Source organism: Melozone crissalis, unplaced genomic scaffold, assembly GCF_028551555.1.
Source record: "Melozone crissalis strain CALT ecotype California unplaced genomic scaffold, PUWL_Pcris_2 ptg000057l_1, whole genome shotgun sequence".
NCBI lineage: Eukaryota > Metazoa > Chordata > Aves > Passeriformes > Passerellidae > Melozone > Melozone crissalis.
The window spans coordinates 5,780,775-5,796,948 of record NW_026535835.1 but is presented as its reverse complement, the minus strand read 5'-3'; the positions used below and the strand labels follow the sequence as shown (position 1 = coordinate 5,796,948).

The window sequence follows — 16,174 nt, the reverse complement described above, 5'->3', positions numbered from 1 at the left end:
ATGCAATCTCACACTAACTGAACACATCTCTGGGACACAGCTCTCACTCCAACTGAACACATCTCTGGGACACAGCTCTCACTCCAACTGAACACATCTCTGGGACACAGCTCTCACACTAACTGAACACATCTCTGGGACACAGCTCTCACTCCAACTGAACACAGCTCTGGGATACAGCTCTCGCTCCAACTGAACACAGCTCTGGGACACAGCTCTCACTCCAACTGAACACATCTCTGGGACACAGCTCTCACTCCAACTGAACACAGCTCTGGGACACAGCTCTCACTCTAACTGAACACATCTCTGGGACACAGCTCTCACTCTAACTGAACACATCTCTGGGACACAGCTCTCACTCTAACTGAACACATCTCTGGGACACAGCTCTCACTCTAACTGAACACATCTCTGGGACACAGCTCTCACTCCAACTGAACACAGCTCTGGGACACAGCTCTCACTCCAACTGAACACATCTCTGGGACACAGCTCTCACTCCAACTGAACACATCTCTGGGACACAGCTCTCACTCTAACTGAACACAGCTCTGGGACACAGCTCTCACTCTAACTGAACACATCTCTGGGACACAGCTCTCACTCTAACTGAACACATCTCTGGGACACAGCTCTCACTCCAACTGAACACAGCTCTGGGACACAGCTCTCACTCCAACTGAACACATCTCTGGGACACAGCTCTCACTCTAACTGAACACAGCTCTGGGACACAGCTCTCACTCTAACTGAACACAGCTCTGGGACACAGCTCTCACTCCAACTGAACACAGCTCTGGGACACAGCTCTCACTCTAACTGAACACATCTCTGGGACACAGCTCTCACTCCAACTGAACACAGCTCTGGGACACAGCTCTCACTCCAACTGAACACAGCTCTGGGACACAGCTCTGCTGGGATCCAACTGCTGCACTCACAGCAGGCACTGGAGCTCTGCATGTCCCAGTTGCTGTCGCTGCCTCATCCTCCATCCCATGGTTTACACACAAACATTGACAATTTTAACTTTCTGAGACACTTGAAAGTTAAACCAGGGAATTTGCAGAACCCCTCCTTAGGATAAAGGAGCTCTCCTGCATTTCTTCATGCTCAGCAGTGGATGGGAGCAGATGCAGAAACCTGCAGAGCTCCAGCTCAGCATCTCCTTACTGTTCCTACGTGGAAGCCCTGTGATCCCACCCACAGGAAAGGACTGAATCCTTAGAGGGCTCACAAGAGGAAAAGCAGCACATCCACCAGAGTATGCTTTGTAACAATAATGGAATTTGGAAAAAGCCTTGGACTGCCAGAAGACTCATAGCAGCAACTCAGTTCAGAGTATTCATACCAGGATGCAGGGGGGCTTAAAGACATCAGCTTATTAACAGATACCATTAATAATACTTGAGGAAAAAATAAAAACTTTTGGATGTGAAAAGTTTCATATTCTGCAGAAAAACCTTAGGAAGAGAAAGCCTGATATGAAAAATAAACCCTATGGGCTTGGGAGAAAAAACCCTCAATAATACCACACAAACCCACACATAATCTTTTCAAAATCCTGATGCAGAGAGTTGAGCAAGGAGCTGTGAAGCAGACAGGAGGTAGCTGGTGACATGATCTGCTGTCTGGGCACTACCAAAGGCAGCTTGAGCCACTGTGACCACAAAAAAGGGGGAAAGAGTGGTAAAAATGCTTGCCAGCAAAGCAGCTGCCTCTGCCTGAAGGAGCAGGGTTCTGCTGGCTGTGCAGAAATCAGCTGAGGCTCATTACTGAGTAACAGGCCGTGAAAAGGACACGTCACCTCTTTTTTTTTTCTTCAGCAAAGGGAAATTCTTCCCTGAGATCTGGGAAGTCATACAAATCCTGAGCTCTTCCTGAATAAGCAAAGGATGCTCCTTTGCACTGACAGGAGGATGCTGCTCCTGTGGGCAAAGGGAGCTGCACTCCCTCCTGGGACACCTCTGCTCCAGGTGTTTGTATTTTATATAAATACCTTTATATTTTTCAGATGTAAATCTGCACAAATATTCTGGTTTATGGAGAAGCAGAGAGCAAAATAATCTCACAGAAATGCACCTTGACTAAGTTTCAATGTCTGATTTTAAAAGAAAACAAAACAACGAAAACGAACACAAGAAGTGCACGAACATGGGGGAAAATGTAACTTTTTTAATAAAATCTGATTTTACCTTTAAGCACCTAACAATAGATGTGCTGGACAAGCTGAATCCTCTACATTGCTTGAAGCACTAAGTGCCTTCTTCATGCTCAGGTCAGCTACAGCTTGTCAGGCACTGCCATTTATACCAGTTTTGGAAGAAGTTCTTACAGGCACCACAGAGCTCATACCAACCCTCCAAACAAAGAGATTAACTGATCAAAGCACCCTCAGCTAACAACAGCCTTCTCCCTGGATGGCTTATTAATCCCTGTTTGAAACTGAGAGTAAAACCACTGCACTGGAGTGAAAAACAACAAAATTACAAAGGCTACAGTGGGGAAATGGAGAGGAAGTTCCAGCACACCAGGGAAAATCAAAAATGTCAGTTCTGAGTGGTTGTAGCAAAAAACTCTACAAGTCAAGAGCTTTTCCACTTTGTGGGATGAACCCCTATGTCATGCTTGGATGTACTGGATGCACAGCCTCAGGAAAACTCTGCACAGTGAACTGCAATGATTGTACATTTCCAGCAAAAAATACAGTTTTGCTTAGAGCATTACAGTTCCAACATGACATCTCCTGCAGTCCAGCCCAAATCCTGGCATGCTGATACCTGTCCTCTCCAGGGGTCACACCCTTTACATCAAAAAATTAATATTTCAAGAGATATAACTGCATAGATGTTCCCTCAGCAAAAAATGAGATTTAACAAAATGAACTTAGTTGCTAACGCAGCTTTCAAATGTTACTTGGGTGCAACAGTTCCATAATGTAAAAAATAAATTAAAATCTCAATTTTTCCAAATGGCAAGACAATTTACCTTACTACCATCCAGAACTGGGCATTAAAGATGGAAATCTTCATGGATGGGCAACAAAGTGTATGGCTGAGAATTTTTTTTCCTGGTGCAGGAAACTGAATCACAAGAAAACTTAAGCAGTCTAAAAGCCAACAGGCTTTAAATCTCATTGAGATTTTCATGTATTTTCATATACTTTAGACTCATTAAAACTTAAATTATTTAACAGTAATAGCTTGTATTTACATTGCTCTGTGGATGGTCTCCAGAGTAAAAATAAAGTGCATATGCTGAATGTACTCCAGTAGTACATTTAGATAAGTAAAAACAGCACAGAAAAAGTTCCATTTTGTACAGATTCATATGTGGATACAAAATACTGAATTTTTGTGTTTGTCTGTGCAAGCTGCACATCCTGCAAGTACCAACACCCACGTTCAGCCTGATGTCAGTACCAGCACTGCCTCTCACAAAATGTCACAAATAACGTCAGTCAGGTGTAATTTTCAGTGCTGAAGGCTACAACCAAATATGCAGAATAACAACTCCATCCTCTGACTTGCTGCTACAGTAAATGGAACTTTCAAGAAATCCAAAGAATCTGCCCAAAGCTCAGCTCCACACACAATACAGAAGTGGCCCTACAGACTATTGCACTTTCTCTACTGAATTTCAACACTACTGTCACCTCTACCTTAAGAAATAAAACTGAATTCAATCCTTGACTTCAAATTTCAGTGTGCATTAAGAGCTGATAATGTGGTTGCAACCTACCCTGATTTTTCACCTCGGCGAATTCTTTGTTGTATTCCTCCAGAGTTTCCCTCAGTTTCTGGTTTTCTGTTTCAATATCGTGCATGCGTTGGACCTTCAGCTGAAGCTGCTGCCCCAAATCCAAGGCTGGAACTGGATCTGAAAAAGAAACAGTAAAATAAAATCAAACAAAAGAAACAGTAAAATAAAATGAAAAAAAAGAAACAGTAAAAATAAATAAAATAAAATAAAATAAAATAAAATAAAATAAAATAAAATTTCTGTGACCCAAGCAGTTCAGAGGACAATTTTCCTTTTTTCTCCATTCTGGTGCCAGCAGGGCCCTTTTTGACTTATTAGACCTGTACATTCCTCACATCATATATCCTGCAAACTTAAAAAAACCAGAAATATTTCATTCTATCTATGTTCCCTTTAAATGCAGAGCCAGGCTGAGAGGCAGGGGGTGTTCAGCCAGGAGAAGAAAAAGCTCTGGGGAGACCTTAAATCTCCTTCCAGTGCCTCAAAGGGGCTCCAAGAGAGCTGGAGAGGGACTTGGGACAAGGACCAGGAATGACAGGACAAGGAAGAATGGCTTCCCACTGCCAGAGGGCAGGGATGGATGGGATAATGGGGAAAAATTCGTGGCTGTGAGGGTGCTGAGGTCCCAGCACAACTTGTCCTGGTTGCAGCTGCCCCTGGAGCAGCCTGGGATAGTGGAAAATGTCCCTGCCCAAAGCAGGGGGTGGTGGAACTGGATGAGCTTTAAGGTCCCTTCCAACCCAAACCATTCTGTGATTCCATGAAATTTTGACACAACTTCTCCATCCTGGCACTAATCCCCAGGACAGTGTTAATGGGTGCAGACAGTCATGATAAAAAGGCGCGTGAGAGTTTTAAGCTTCATGGTTTTTATTGCAAAATGAGAATTTTGGGGTGAAAAGCAACCAAACTGCATAGCTCACTGTCAGCTACTGTCCCTCACTCTGCTCGTGCAGGAGTGAATTTCTGAAGCAAACTGTGCCCTCCTGCACAGCAGAGCTCAAACAAGTTCTGTGACCATGGAGATCTGAGTTGTACTTTTTCTAACTGACAGATCAATAATAATCAGAAATGTTGTGTGGATGTAATCAATTCCATGAACCTTGGGTTTGGATCTCTCTTTCTCTTACACTATTAATCAAAAGTCCTCTCAGTACAGTATTAATTCTCTGATATTCATCCCCTTCTGGTAAAGAGAGTTCTCAGCACACACCTGATACGTGCAAGTGTGATTTATTCTGGGATTTCTTCCCAGTCAGGATAGGAAAACTCTGGAGTGTGATGGACTTATAAAAGATTATTCAATATATTTCTGCTATGGGCGCCAGCATCTCTTGTGAAATGGCTGCAAAGATTTAGTCTCCTGTTGAGGAATGCTAAACACCAAACTCAGTGGATCAACAACAGTATATATTAGGGAGTTCACTTAATTTTCAACCACCACAGTCATTAATTTTTCAGACCACCCTCAGTTCCAGTCTCTGGAAACACATAATAAGTCTATTGTACCTCTGTTAACACATTAAGCATGAGCCTGTGTGTTTTTTCAATATGCCAGCGTTGTTGCATAGTTTATAAAAGAATAGCACTGGGTTATGTTGAACTCAGAGACATTCTAAGTAGCAGCCTGCTGCATTTTGTTACTTGGGTTCTTCAACAGCTTATGGCATTACCCTGTTCATAATACAAAATCTAGGTTGCTTGTCATCTGTTCTCTGTACATACATAGTTTATGACTACATAGCTTTTTCATTTATGCTTTTTAGGCCAAATACTTTTCGTTATTATTATCTGTATTAAAATATTTATAATAAATCAAACTTAAAATGTTATTGTGGCAGAGACAGGGGGGTACAGGTAAGGAATTAAATAGAGAGCTGGAGTGGCAGCAGTAGCACGGGCTGGAGGCTCTGCAGTGTTTATGGATGGTCCTGTTACGGTGTGGGCTGTCACAACATTCCCCTGCTCCCATGGAGGTCCCTGACCTTCCTCTGCAAGGAGCATTTTGTCACACTCCTGCAGCTCAGCATCCCCCAAAGAGCCAGCCTGGGACATTCATCTGCTGAGCACAAAGAAAGGCCGGATTGTCTCTCCCTGGCCACGTCTGAAATTGTTACAGAAACCACGGATCCTATCGGGCACAGCATCTTAAGCTTCAGCCGTGGGTATTTCTGTGAAATAGTGATGAAAGAAACTGAACTTGACAAAATTGTGGGTACACTTTCCCCCACCCTCATTTTAACATTGTAAAAAGCCAGGACACGCACAAGAGGTATTTTGCTCCTAATACACAGGGCTTTTTATATTGAAATCAGCAAAGAATTAAAAAATAAAAATAATATGGGCATTATAAAGTGAATAATGACTAAATCTTTAGTCAAATTTGCAATCCCTGAGAAGCTCTGTGTACAAAATGAAAATGCTTGCAATCTCATAATTATTCATCAGGACATGTATATTTAATTTAGCTCTATTAAAGGTTAATGTTCAAGTAGCAAAACAGCGGCAGAACAAACAAAATGTAAAAAAAGTCTCTGTGCATTAAACTTCAAACTTCACTAGAGCCTATTTGAAGGACTAATGGCCTGCAGCCACCAAATACTGCTGGAGGACATGTAAAAAAAACCCACGGGTGAAGCACCTCTTAGACTTAATTTTTATAAACAGCATGAAAGAAAACTAATCGTTGTACGACAATAAAATGACCGACCAAGACATTTCGGGCGGAGAGAAAAATCGTTTCTCATGGCAAGCTCCAACATGCTCTTTTACCTCGAAAAGCCTAAAAACCTGTTATTTCTGGAGTATTTATAAAGACCAATTAACCTGAAACAAGTATAAACCTTAGAGTCACAATGGCTTTTTTCCTACCTGAGTGGAGCGGATTAAAAATAAATAAAAATACTCTCCTTTTCCCAACACATGCATGCATGGAAAAGCATACCTTTTTATATTAACCAGGTTTGCAAAGTATGTTTCATGTCATTTAGCAGGAGGTCACTGAATTTTTAAACAAGCAATGGACCAAAACTTTCGTTTCATTACACAAACAACAGGCATCCACAGCTCAAAAAAATCAGCTGGCCCTGGCTTAGGGAGAGAGGCAGCAAAGGAAATGCCCTTTCTGTGGTCTGTAAGAGAGAAAAATCACCTCGCTGAACGCTGAAATATGGAAACCTCATCACACATTATTCCCCTGCTTTGAATTTTCTCTTGTGAAATTCCAGAATCCCTGCTGGGCACGGGATAAATAAAATTTAAAAAAAAGAGAAAATCAGTAAAAGGGATCCGATCATCCAGAACTTGAAAAAGCGTTTTGCAAGATCATTACTGCCTAAGAGCAGATTGAGATGTCTATTTTTACACTAAATTCAGTGCATTTTTTCCTCCTGCTTCCTATTCTGTTCGTTTTTCCTAATCCACTTGTTGCACGCCATACCCACAGCGAAGTCCCCTGCATCCTGTGCTTGCAGGCAGCCCAGCACATCTGGATCTGATCCCTGACGAGGTTTCCTCCACGCCACCACAGCAAAACTGAAACCGCTGAATTTCCAACCCTGCATTTCCAACCCTGCAGAGCCCATTCCTGCCTCCCCTTCCCCAGGATTGCAGAGCTCTGGGCACATCCCTGCTCACTGCAGGCACACACACTGTCCCCTGGCAGAGGAGCTTCTGTCCCCACGAAGGAGGAGGATGGACATGTCTCAGTGGACGCAGACACGAAAACAATTAATGTTACAAATGTGAAGTGATTTTTATAGCAGTTAATACTTCACATCAAATGAGCTGGTGCGACGCAGCCACAGCAACACCTCTCAGGCTGTTCTCACACCACGCACGTGCCCTGACGATGAATCTTTTTTCAGCAGCAGGGCAAGGGAACCTTTTTTTTTTTGCTGCTGTTTAGGTAAGTAAAGTACTGACTTCACAAACAATTTTAAAAGAAACACTAAGGTTGATTTTGCCCGAATTACGCATTATACAAGGCAGCCCCTCAGCACCCTGGGTGCAGATTTGAGTGTCACAATGTAAGAAAGATATAAAGCTGTTAGAGCGTCCAAAGGAGGGACAGCAGACAGTGAAGGGTCAGGAGGGGCTGTACAAGGAGTGGCTGAGGGCACTTGGTTTGTTCAGCTGGAGGAGACTGAGGGGAGATTCACTGGGGTCAGCAGCTCTGATCTCAGCTCTCCATGACCAGGGACAGCAGGAGGGAACAGCTGGAGCTGAGCTGTGTATGGGGAGGTTCAGGTTGGATATCAAAAGAAAGTTCTTCCCTCCGAGGGTGGTGGGCAGTGCCCGGGCTCTGCAGGGAATGGGCACGGCCAGAGGCTGCCAGAGCTCCAGGAGCCTTGGGAAAATGCTCTCAGGGATGCCTGGGGTGGAATAATTGGGGCCAGTCGGACCGATGATCCTTGCGGGCCCCTTCCAGCCCAGGATATTCAATGACTCTCCACTCCAACCCCCGACATCGCTCATCCCAAACCCACCCTCAACCCCCGAGTTACAACAGGGCCATCGCTGACTGCCTGAACTTCCCAAGTGAATTTTGTCGAAGATCTCCCATTCCTCGCTCATCCTGCGAGCTGAGGAAGGCACAGCTCCCAGTGCCAGCGATCCCATCCCGTGTTTACACCGCGGGCGCTCTCCCCGATCATTACGGCCCAAATGGCCACGGCTGCCCCCGTGCCCCTCGCCCGCTGCCATCCCACTCCCGCCCGCCTTCCTTTTCGCCAGGGCACTCTGGGCTAATGTAATCATACGATTACATAATTAACCCAGCTGTCTCATTAAGAAAATCAACTGGAATTCAGGGCATAATTAGTCATACAGCAATTAGCATGCTGATGAGCAACTGATGAAAAGCTGTCTCGATATAGAGTATGCTGGGACCACCCTCGTTATTTAAGGAGAGGGGGGAAAAGCCCACCTCGGCTCATGGAAAAGGAGCTCCTGCGGGACAGGGAATGTTTAAAGTTTATATTTAACCCTTCGGCCGTGGCCGTTGCTGCCGCGAGGAGTGAGGACCCCCGACAACACCAAGGGGTTTGCCAAACGGAGTGGAAAAACTGTGTCATTGTTTAAATGTACAATTTGCAGCGCGCAGGGCCAAATTACCCTCTCTTCCCTATATATTTATATAAATATATATATTTAACCCCAGGGCTGCGGAGCGCTGCTGGATGGGAGCAGTCCTGAGGAACGGGCTCCGATAGCCCCGCCGGGAGGGAGCACCGGGACCCCTGAGGGACTGCCCGGAGCCCCGGAGGAGCCGCCGGAGGAACGGCCCGGAGCCCCGGAGGTGCTGCCCGGACCCCGCGAGGGAACGCAGGGACGCCCAAAGGAACTGTCCGGAACCCTAAGGGGGCTGTGCAGACCCCTGAAGGTGCTGTCGGGACCCCAGAGTGACCGCCCGGACCCCGGAGGAACCCCCGGCACCGTCGGCCGGCCCCGGCCCGGAGCGCGGCGGGGAGAGCGGCAAAGCCCGGCCTGGATCGCAGCGCGGGCGGAGCGGGCGGCGGCCGCGGGTGCCGGTGCGGTGCCGGGGGGCTCCTCACACGCTGTAAAATCACCACAAACGGGGTCTTTCCCTGCAGTGAGATCCCCCCGGATGGGCCAGGGAGCTGCATGAGAGTGCAGCGCTCTGCTCTGCACTGCCCGAGGTTCGTTCTCGGCTTCTTAGCAAAATACACTCATAGAAATCAGAGAATCAGAATGGTTTGGGTTGGAAGGGTCCTTAAAGCTCATCTCGTTCCATCCCCTGCTATGGGCAGCGACACTTTCCACTATCCCAGGCTGATCCAAGCCCTGTCCAGCCTGGCCTTGGATACTTCTAGGGTCAGCCACAGCTTCCCTGTGCCAGGGCCTCAGCACCCTCACAAGGAACAATTCCTTCCTAATATCTAAATTAAACCTCTTCTCTTTTCCTTTGAATTTATTCTTTTGGTATCATAACATGGAGCTCCTAAAGAGCCTCTTCCAAAACAAAGGACTTGCCTTTTAATAACCCCCCTCCTCCCTCTTCATTTACAGGCCTGTAACACTGGAAACGATAAGAAAGCAAGTTATGAAACAGTGCCAGAACTACAGGGGCAATTAATAATTTATATCACTGGAAATGTGTTTCCTAAGGTTGGGATCTAAAAATAATTCAAGGAAGGCAACGCGTCTCTTTCAACGCGACTGAATTTCTGCTGCCCAAACCCCGCTGTAAGCAAAGCTCTCTGTGATCGCTCACCAGAAACGCCCACACGAAACGATAAAGGAGGGGAAAAAATAATAATCCTCCTAAAACACAACTTTATTAATGCGATTTAACTTTTTCAAAGTGCCACGAGTTCAGCCCCACTGTCACAATACTTCGGTCATGAAGTAAAAGAAGTTTTTTTCCCCATTCCTAAATGCAACACTGCTCTTTGCAGGAATTGTTCCTGCCGGAGAATGATCCCTGGATTACAGACACGGAGAAGCTCCACGAGCTTCTGCTGCAGTAACTGCTTTCGTGGGAGACTGCATGTCTGAAAATAATCTGAAAATGTGTTTTAGAAAAAATAATAATTACATTGTAGCTTTTGAATATTCAAACACCTCACAGCATACTTAATTAATTCATTAATTATTCCCCAGAAATTTCAGGGGTAAATTGAAATAGCCTAGAGAGACTGAGACAAAGATTTCACGGAATAAATGATAGCTTTGCTCCCGTTCCCCTATGACTCCGGTAGCCCAGGGACAGAAGAGTTATAGCCGTAATTCCATTTGAAACAAAGCTCATCATCTCTCCAACTCCTCACTTCATAAAAACCATGAAAAGGTTCTACCTTCAATCAAGAATTATACATATTTTCTTACTCTCCCATCCCACAGGGCTGGGATCTGTGACTTCCTTTTATTTTTTCCCCCCACTTTTTAACAGCATTCTCCTCACCCTCCGGCTGTCAGAGCGTTCTGTGCAGGCTGAACCGGGGAATTCAAAGTGCCCACAAGAGGGTGAGGGACTCTCATTTTCCTTACCAGAAAAAAAGGAAAAAAAGCGGAATCCCAAATTGTGCCGACCTCTGGAAGCAGCACAGGCAGAGTAGTGATGGGAGCCCCCTGCGTGGGGCTGGGGGAGTGGCAGCAGACCGGCGCCTTTCCTCCCCATTAATCACGGCACGGGTTCCCCAAAGCTCGCAGGGTTAAACGAAACAGCACGGGATGATGTGCAGGCAATGTGACCACAACCATACAGATCCCTCCCGGAGTGTGGTCCCTACGTCTTGTGGGCTATTATTTAAAAACATTCTTTAAATATCTCCCATCTCGGGAATGGTTACTGCCAGAAAGATGCCCCACATTGAGATGCATCACTATCCTAGAGTCAAATAAAATCACGTAAGGCAGAGTAAATGATCGACTCCTTCACGAACTGCACTGCAGTTCCCTCTATTTTCAAAGGAGTAACCAAAGTAAATCCTCAGAAAAGTTTTAAATATTAAACGTGGAGTTTGCATAATAGGTAGGGCAGTATTTGATGGCGCTTTGTCAGCTGAAAAAGAACCTAATGAGTTACAAGAGAAGCCACTGCAACTGAAAAGGCTCCGATTTGATTGTTAATGTTCTAGTAATGGCCCAGGACACTGGAATTTCTGCTCACACTTCGAGCTCAGTGCAAAGGACAGTTACAGAAAAATACTTGTACTTCAAGTTTCACTTCTCCTACTTTGAGATTATAAAAGAAAAAAGAGCCTTCTCCTATGTTTAAAAGCATTTCTGCTGTATTAATCCCTTCTTTCTCCTAAAAGCTTCTGAACAGACTTAGCAACAAACCCTCCGAAAGCTGGGGTTTATTCTAATTCCAGTTCACATTCCTGCAACAGAGAAAGTCCAATACTCCCCCTCCCTAGCACGCTGTGCCTTTTGCTCCAGCCAGGGCCCTTGGGGCTGCAGCAACATCTTCCCAAGGGCTGCAGGTGAGCACAGCCCCTTCCCGAAGCGATATCTGCTGGGATATCTCCTCCTGCCCAGCATTCTTCCTGCCCCTATTCACTGCATCCTTCCCCTTATCTGCACCTCCCCTCTTCCTTCCGTGCCTCCAGCCTACCAAGTAAAATAGGGCTTGACAACCACACAATAAATTTTTTAAAGTGAATGCTTTAGGGATATTTCTTCCTCTGAATATTTATTCCGGCTTTTACAAAGGAATTTATCCAATTATTAATTCAACGAGAAAAACTAGAGGAAAAAAAAAAGCATGTGATCAGACAAGCCCAACTTCAAGCCATGTATTCAGGTAACAGAAATATTTTCAGCTATTTTGACATGGGATTCAAAACACGAGGATAAAGTGAATGGGTTCTAAAGATGGGAGCTGGCCAGGACTTTGTGCTCCCTCTGAAAATAGCTGTGTAACACTAACAGTGCTGCCCTGCCAGCGTGCACACATCCCAAAGTGCACGTTGTGCTGTGGCTCGGGGTTCCAGCCCCACAGGGAGGGAGGCTGAAGTGATTTTCAGCTACTTGCACATTCCTCAGCACTGGACTGCCGAGGCTGGAGCAGCATCCTGGAGATTCGGGATATTCTGGAAAACCAAACGGTGGCAGCTCTGCCCCTCTGAGAACTCTGCTCAAATCTCCCCTCTGCAGTCCTTTAAGCTATCCCTCTCACTGCCGCTCCTTGGAGATTTGCAGAACAGTTTGGGGAGAATCACTAAATTTCTACAGTCCATAATTTTTTACGGTACAGATTAGACTCCAGATTTTCCTGTTTGTGCAACTTTCTTTTTACCTGTTCTAAACACGCAGAAAGCATCAAGGATTTTGGTTTCAGATGGGATCCACTCAGCAGCTAAATCACTGCCTGCAGCCACAGGGGTTTATGGCTTTTCACTCTTTCAAGTATTAACGATGCTCAATTTTCTGCTTAATTTTATCAGATTTTCAAGTGTGTTCAGAAAGACACCCGACTGCTGCGTTTGAGGGGTGTCTGTGCCACTTCTGTGTCTGTGACTAAGTTCATTTTGCTTCCTTTCCCCCTGAGAGTGCTCACTGTAATATTGTTTTCTTTTCCCTCTAAGGCTGAGAAAAGGCACATTATGAATATGCATTTCCCTTGTACAGTCTGGGGCAGCAAAACCATAAACTTGTTCATTTTATGGGTCTGTCCTTTGTTTTATTCTAACATATTTTATTAGGAAAGAGGTGACAGTTTTGACATGTATTATTAACTAATGAGGAACTGCCTAAAATTTTTCACACTGCAATGATACCAAACGTTTCTCAAAAATGGTCTGTGCTGTTCAGCCTCGATGTACCACAAACTCAGGGTTTACTATGACCTGATCTTGCTCTTCAGACAGTTTTGCCAACCAATTAACCATTATCTCAGACAAGAGTACTCTAAGTATTAACTTTTTCAAACTCTTTTTTGTATTCCACTTTGGGATGTGCTTAAACAGTCCCACCGAGTGAATCTCTTTTCCCTCGCCTCTCTTAATTATCCCCTAAATTTACATTCACCCAGCTCTCCCTACAGGCAGAAAAGGCAGTGGGTATCCAGGTTGAAATTTTAGCACATCATGAGTCATCTGGGTCTGTAAAAATTTTTTATTACACAGACTTTCTTACCATTAACCTTTCTGCTTAACATTACGCTTTCCCAAAAAATCCAAACATGTCACAGGATGTACATAAACACAACAACTTCATACACATTTATCACCTCCAACATAAGCAGCAGATAATTTTTCTGGGGGGGAAAAAAACCCCAATGAAATCCAAAATCAAACCTGCTTTTCTCTCGCATCACCTTTAACCTCAGGACATTGATCAAATAGGCTTTAAATGAAATTTTCTCACAGCCCAAACAGCAGAACAAGTCTGAAGAGGGTTGTAGTTATAAATAATCAAAAGGCAAAGGCTGATAAATGTCTGATTATTTGCAAGCACTGCAAATAAATTTCTTTTCTGCCTTTAGAAGTAATTCCCTTGCACTTTTTTAGTGCTTTTCTGATCATTTATTCAAAAAGAACTTTGTGCTTTCTCAGGTAAAGCATTCCCTGGAAAAAGAACGCCCTATGCAGGGCAGTTGGAATTTGCAAGGCTGAACTGGGGCTGTGTGTGGACTAAAATACAACAAGTAGTGAGAGATGTGTGGAAAACTCCTTTGGAAGGAGCCTGCTCCTCCTTTGTGAGACACAGCCCCTACGGCTGGGTGTGCAATTTATGATGGCAAGGAGCAAGGGAAAGATAAAATTTCCACTTCAGCCATCTTTCACTGTTATTGCTTTTGATTGTTTTGACAGGGCACATTAAAAAAAAAAAAATCTTATTTTTACTTTCTCTTTTTTTGTTATACTTCCCTTCGATAGCAGGTCCTCTGAGCTAAACCCACAGCACACACATTATTTAGCACCCAATCTGATCACACACAGACCTGGGAAGAGTCTCCAATAAAACCACACACACATCCCCTTTTTCACCCCCTGAGTCGTTTGGTTTCCTGACCAATTTTCTCATTCCCATTAAGGAGAAACGAAACCCATTTCTGGCTGAGCCCTGGAAGGCAGCACAGCCCCTCCAAACCAAGAACAACCAGTTTGCATTAACCTTCCCTCACTCTCAAATGTCCATATGCTGAAAAAACTCTGTGTTTTCCTGTTCTCCAGACTGAACCCAACTGGGTTTAATTGTGCCACATCCAGAGAGCAGATTTGTGTTTAAAGGCAGAATTGTTTCTTTGCCTACACAGGAGCAATACTGAGACAAAATACTGAGCAAATGCAGCGTGGCACTGGGCTGTAACTGCAGTGATCCCTTGCAGAAAGAACACTCTATTAACCAATTTATCCAGACACTGACACCTGGCATTCCCTTGGTCTCCAGTTTGAACTTTTACTTGAAAATTACACCCAAGTTTTGTAAAAATAAAGTAGTGATCACAGTTCCTTTTTGAAATAAAAATATTTAGTGTTTTTAATGCTTACTATTTTTCCTTTAAAGATTTAGGAGGAAAAAAAAAAATAAATTAATTTTGAATATACTGTTTCTGCAAGGCAACACCGCTCCTCCAAACACACAACAAGGCTCCAATTTCACTTTAAGTGCTTGCAAGATTAAGACCCTAAAAGCCAAGGGTGTTAACATAATACATTTATTTTATAAAACTGGAGACAAAGGAATCCTGAACAGATGGAAGAAGGTTTCCTCAAAACACAGACCCAACCTCCCTTTACTTCAAAATAAATATATTCACATTATTTTTAAAGGTAAGTTGTGACAACCTTGTTGATTAGTGCAATTCATGTGGCAGGATTCGCTTTTCCCTTGCTCTGTACTGCATACTGAAAATAAGGCAATTAAATGAGAAAATTAATTCCATTAATTAAAAATGTTCAGTCTCGAGCAAGACAGAATGATCTGAGCTGTATAAATGTACATAAACCAAAATGTTTTCCTTGACATGTGCTTTCCTTTAAGAAGGATAAATTTCACAGCACAAAGCAATGATAATGCTATTTTAACAGCATCATAAAGCTGGAGAGAGATATATAAAAGGTCTGTTTTATCTTTTAAAGAGAAACCCCCTGATGTACATAGGAAAATTTACAAGTAAGATACCACCCTTCCCACAAATTCCTTACTGGTGAGCCTGAGTGAAAACTCTGGTCCGGTCAGGAAAGAAAATTATTAAACTTTGCTGAATCCATAAAGCACTGTAGCTGGAGTTTCAATACAGATCATTTTATAGTAAAATTAAAATAGAAGCCCTTTTTAATTATATAAAGTGTGCACATTATTACTGAGGAGAGAAATACACACTTTCCTCAAGAACCATAAAATTGGCTGCTGGGAATTAGACTTCAGCTGCAATTATTATATAGTCCTATAAAGGATATTGAAAGTCTGATAAAATTGCACCCTTGTCATGTAACAGCGATGCTTAATGCTAAATAACCACTCTGCAGCATTCCAGGCATAGCTTCCCCCAAACATCATCCTCCCTTCTCACACCAAAAAGAAAACACAGCAGCATTGGGGAGCTAAAAGTGTACCTAAATATTTGAAATACCAAATGAACAGGTCAAAAGATATGTAAAGCCACACGGAGGCAAAGCAGCACATGTGATAAATGAGTAGTGATGGCTGTTTATAAAGGAGAGCTCTCCATGGATACCCACCCAACCCTCCATGGATACTGCCCAGCCCTCCATGGATACTGCCCAACCTAGCAGACTACACAGGATGAGAAGGAATAAAAAAAAAAGAGCAACACAATGAAGCAGAGTGACAAAGAGCAGTGCCATACATTCCTAATGGCTGCTCTCCTTCTCCTTGCAGCGTGTTGTAAACTGTGAGTATTTGTTACGTGCACGCAGCTACAGGAGGCTGACTGGACTTCTCCTGAAAAACCTGGAATTTACTTCTACCTCAG

At 43.9% G+C, this 16,174-nt stretch overlaps 1 protein-coding gene across 7 annotated transcripts in view; it reads right to left on the bottom strand.

Annotated features, from left to right (window-relative positions):
- CUX1 (cut like homeobox 1) overlaps window positions 1–16,174 on the bottom strand; it is a 273,254-nt gene that overhangs the window by 134,340 nt on the left and 122,740 nt on the right. For all 7 annotated transcript variants that reach the window (XM_054287447.1, XM_054287441.1, XM_054287444.1 and 4 more), the window contains exon 5: window positions 3,745–3,882. In XM_054287447.1, coding sequence (XP_054143422.1) covers window positions 3,745–3,882 — 138 coding nt within the window. The remainder of the gene's footprint in view (window positions 1–3,744; window positions 3,883–16,174) is intronic.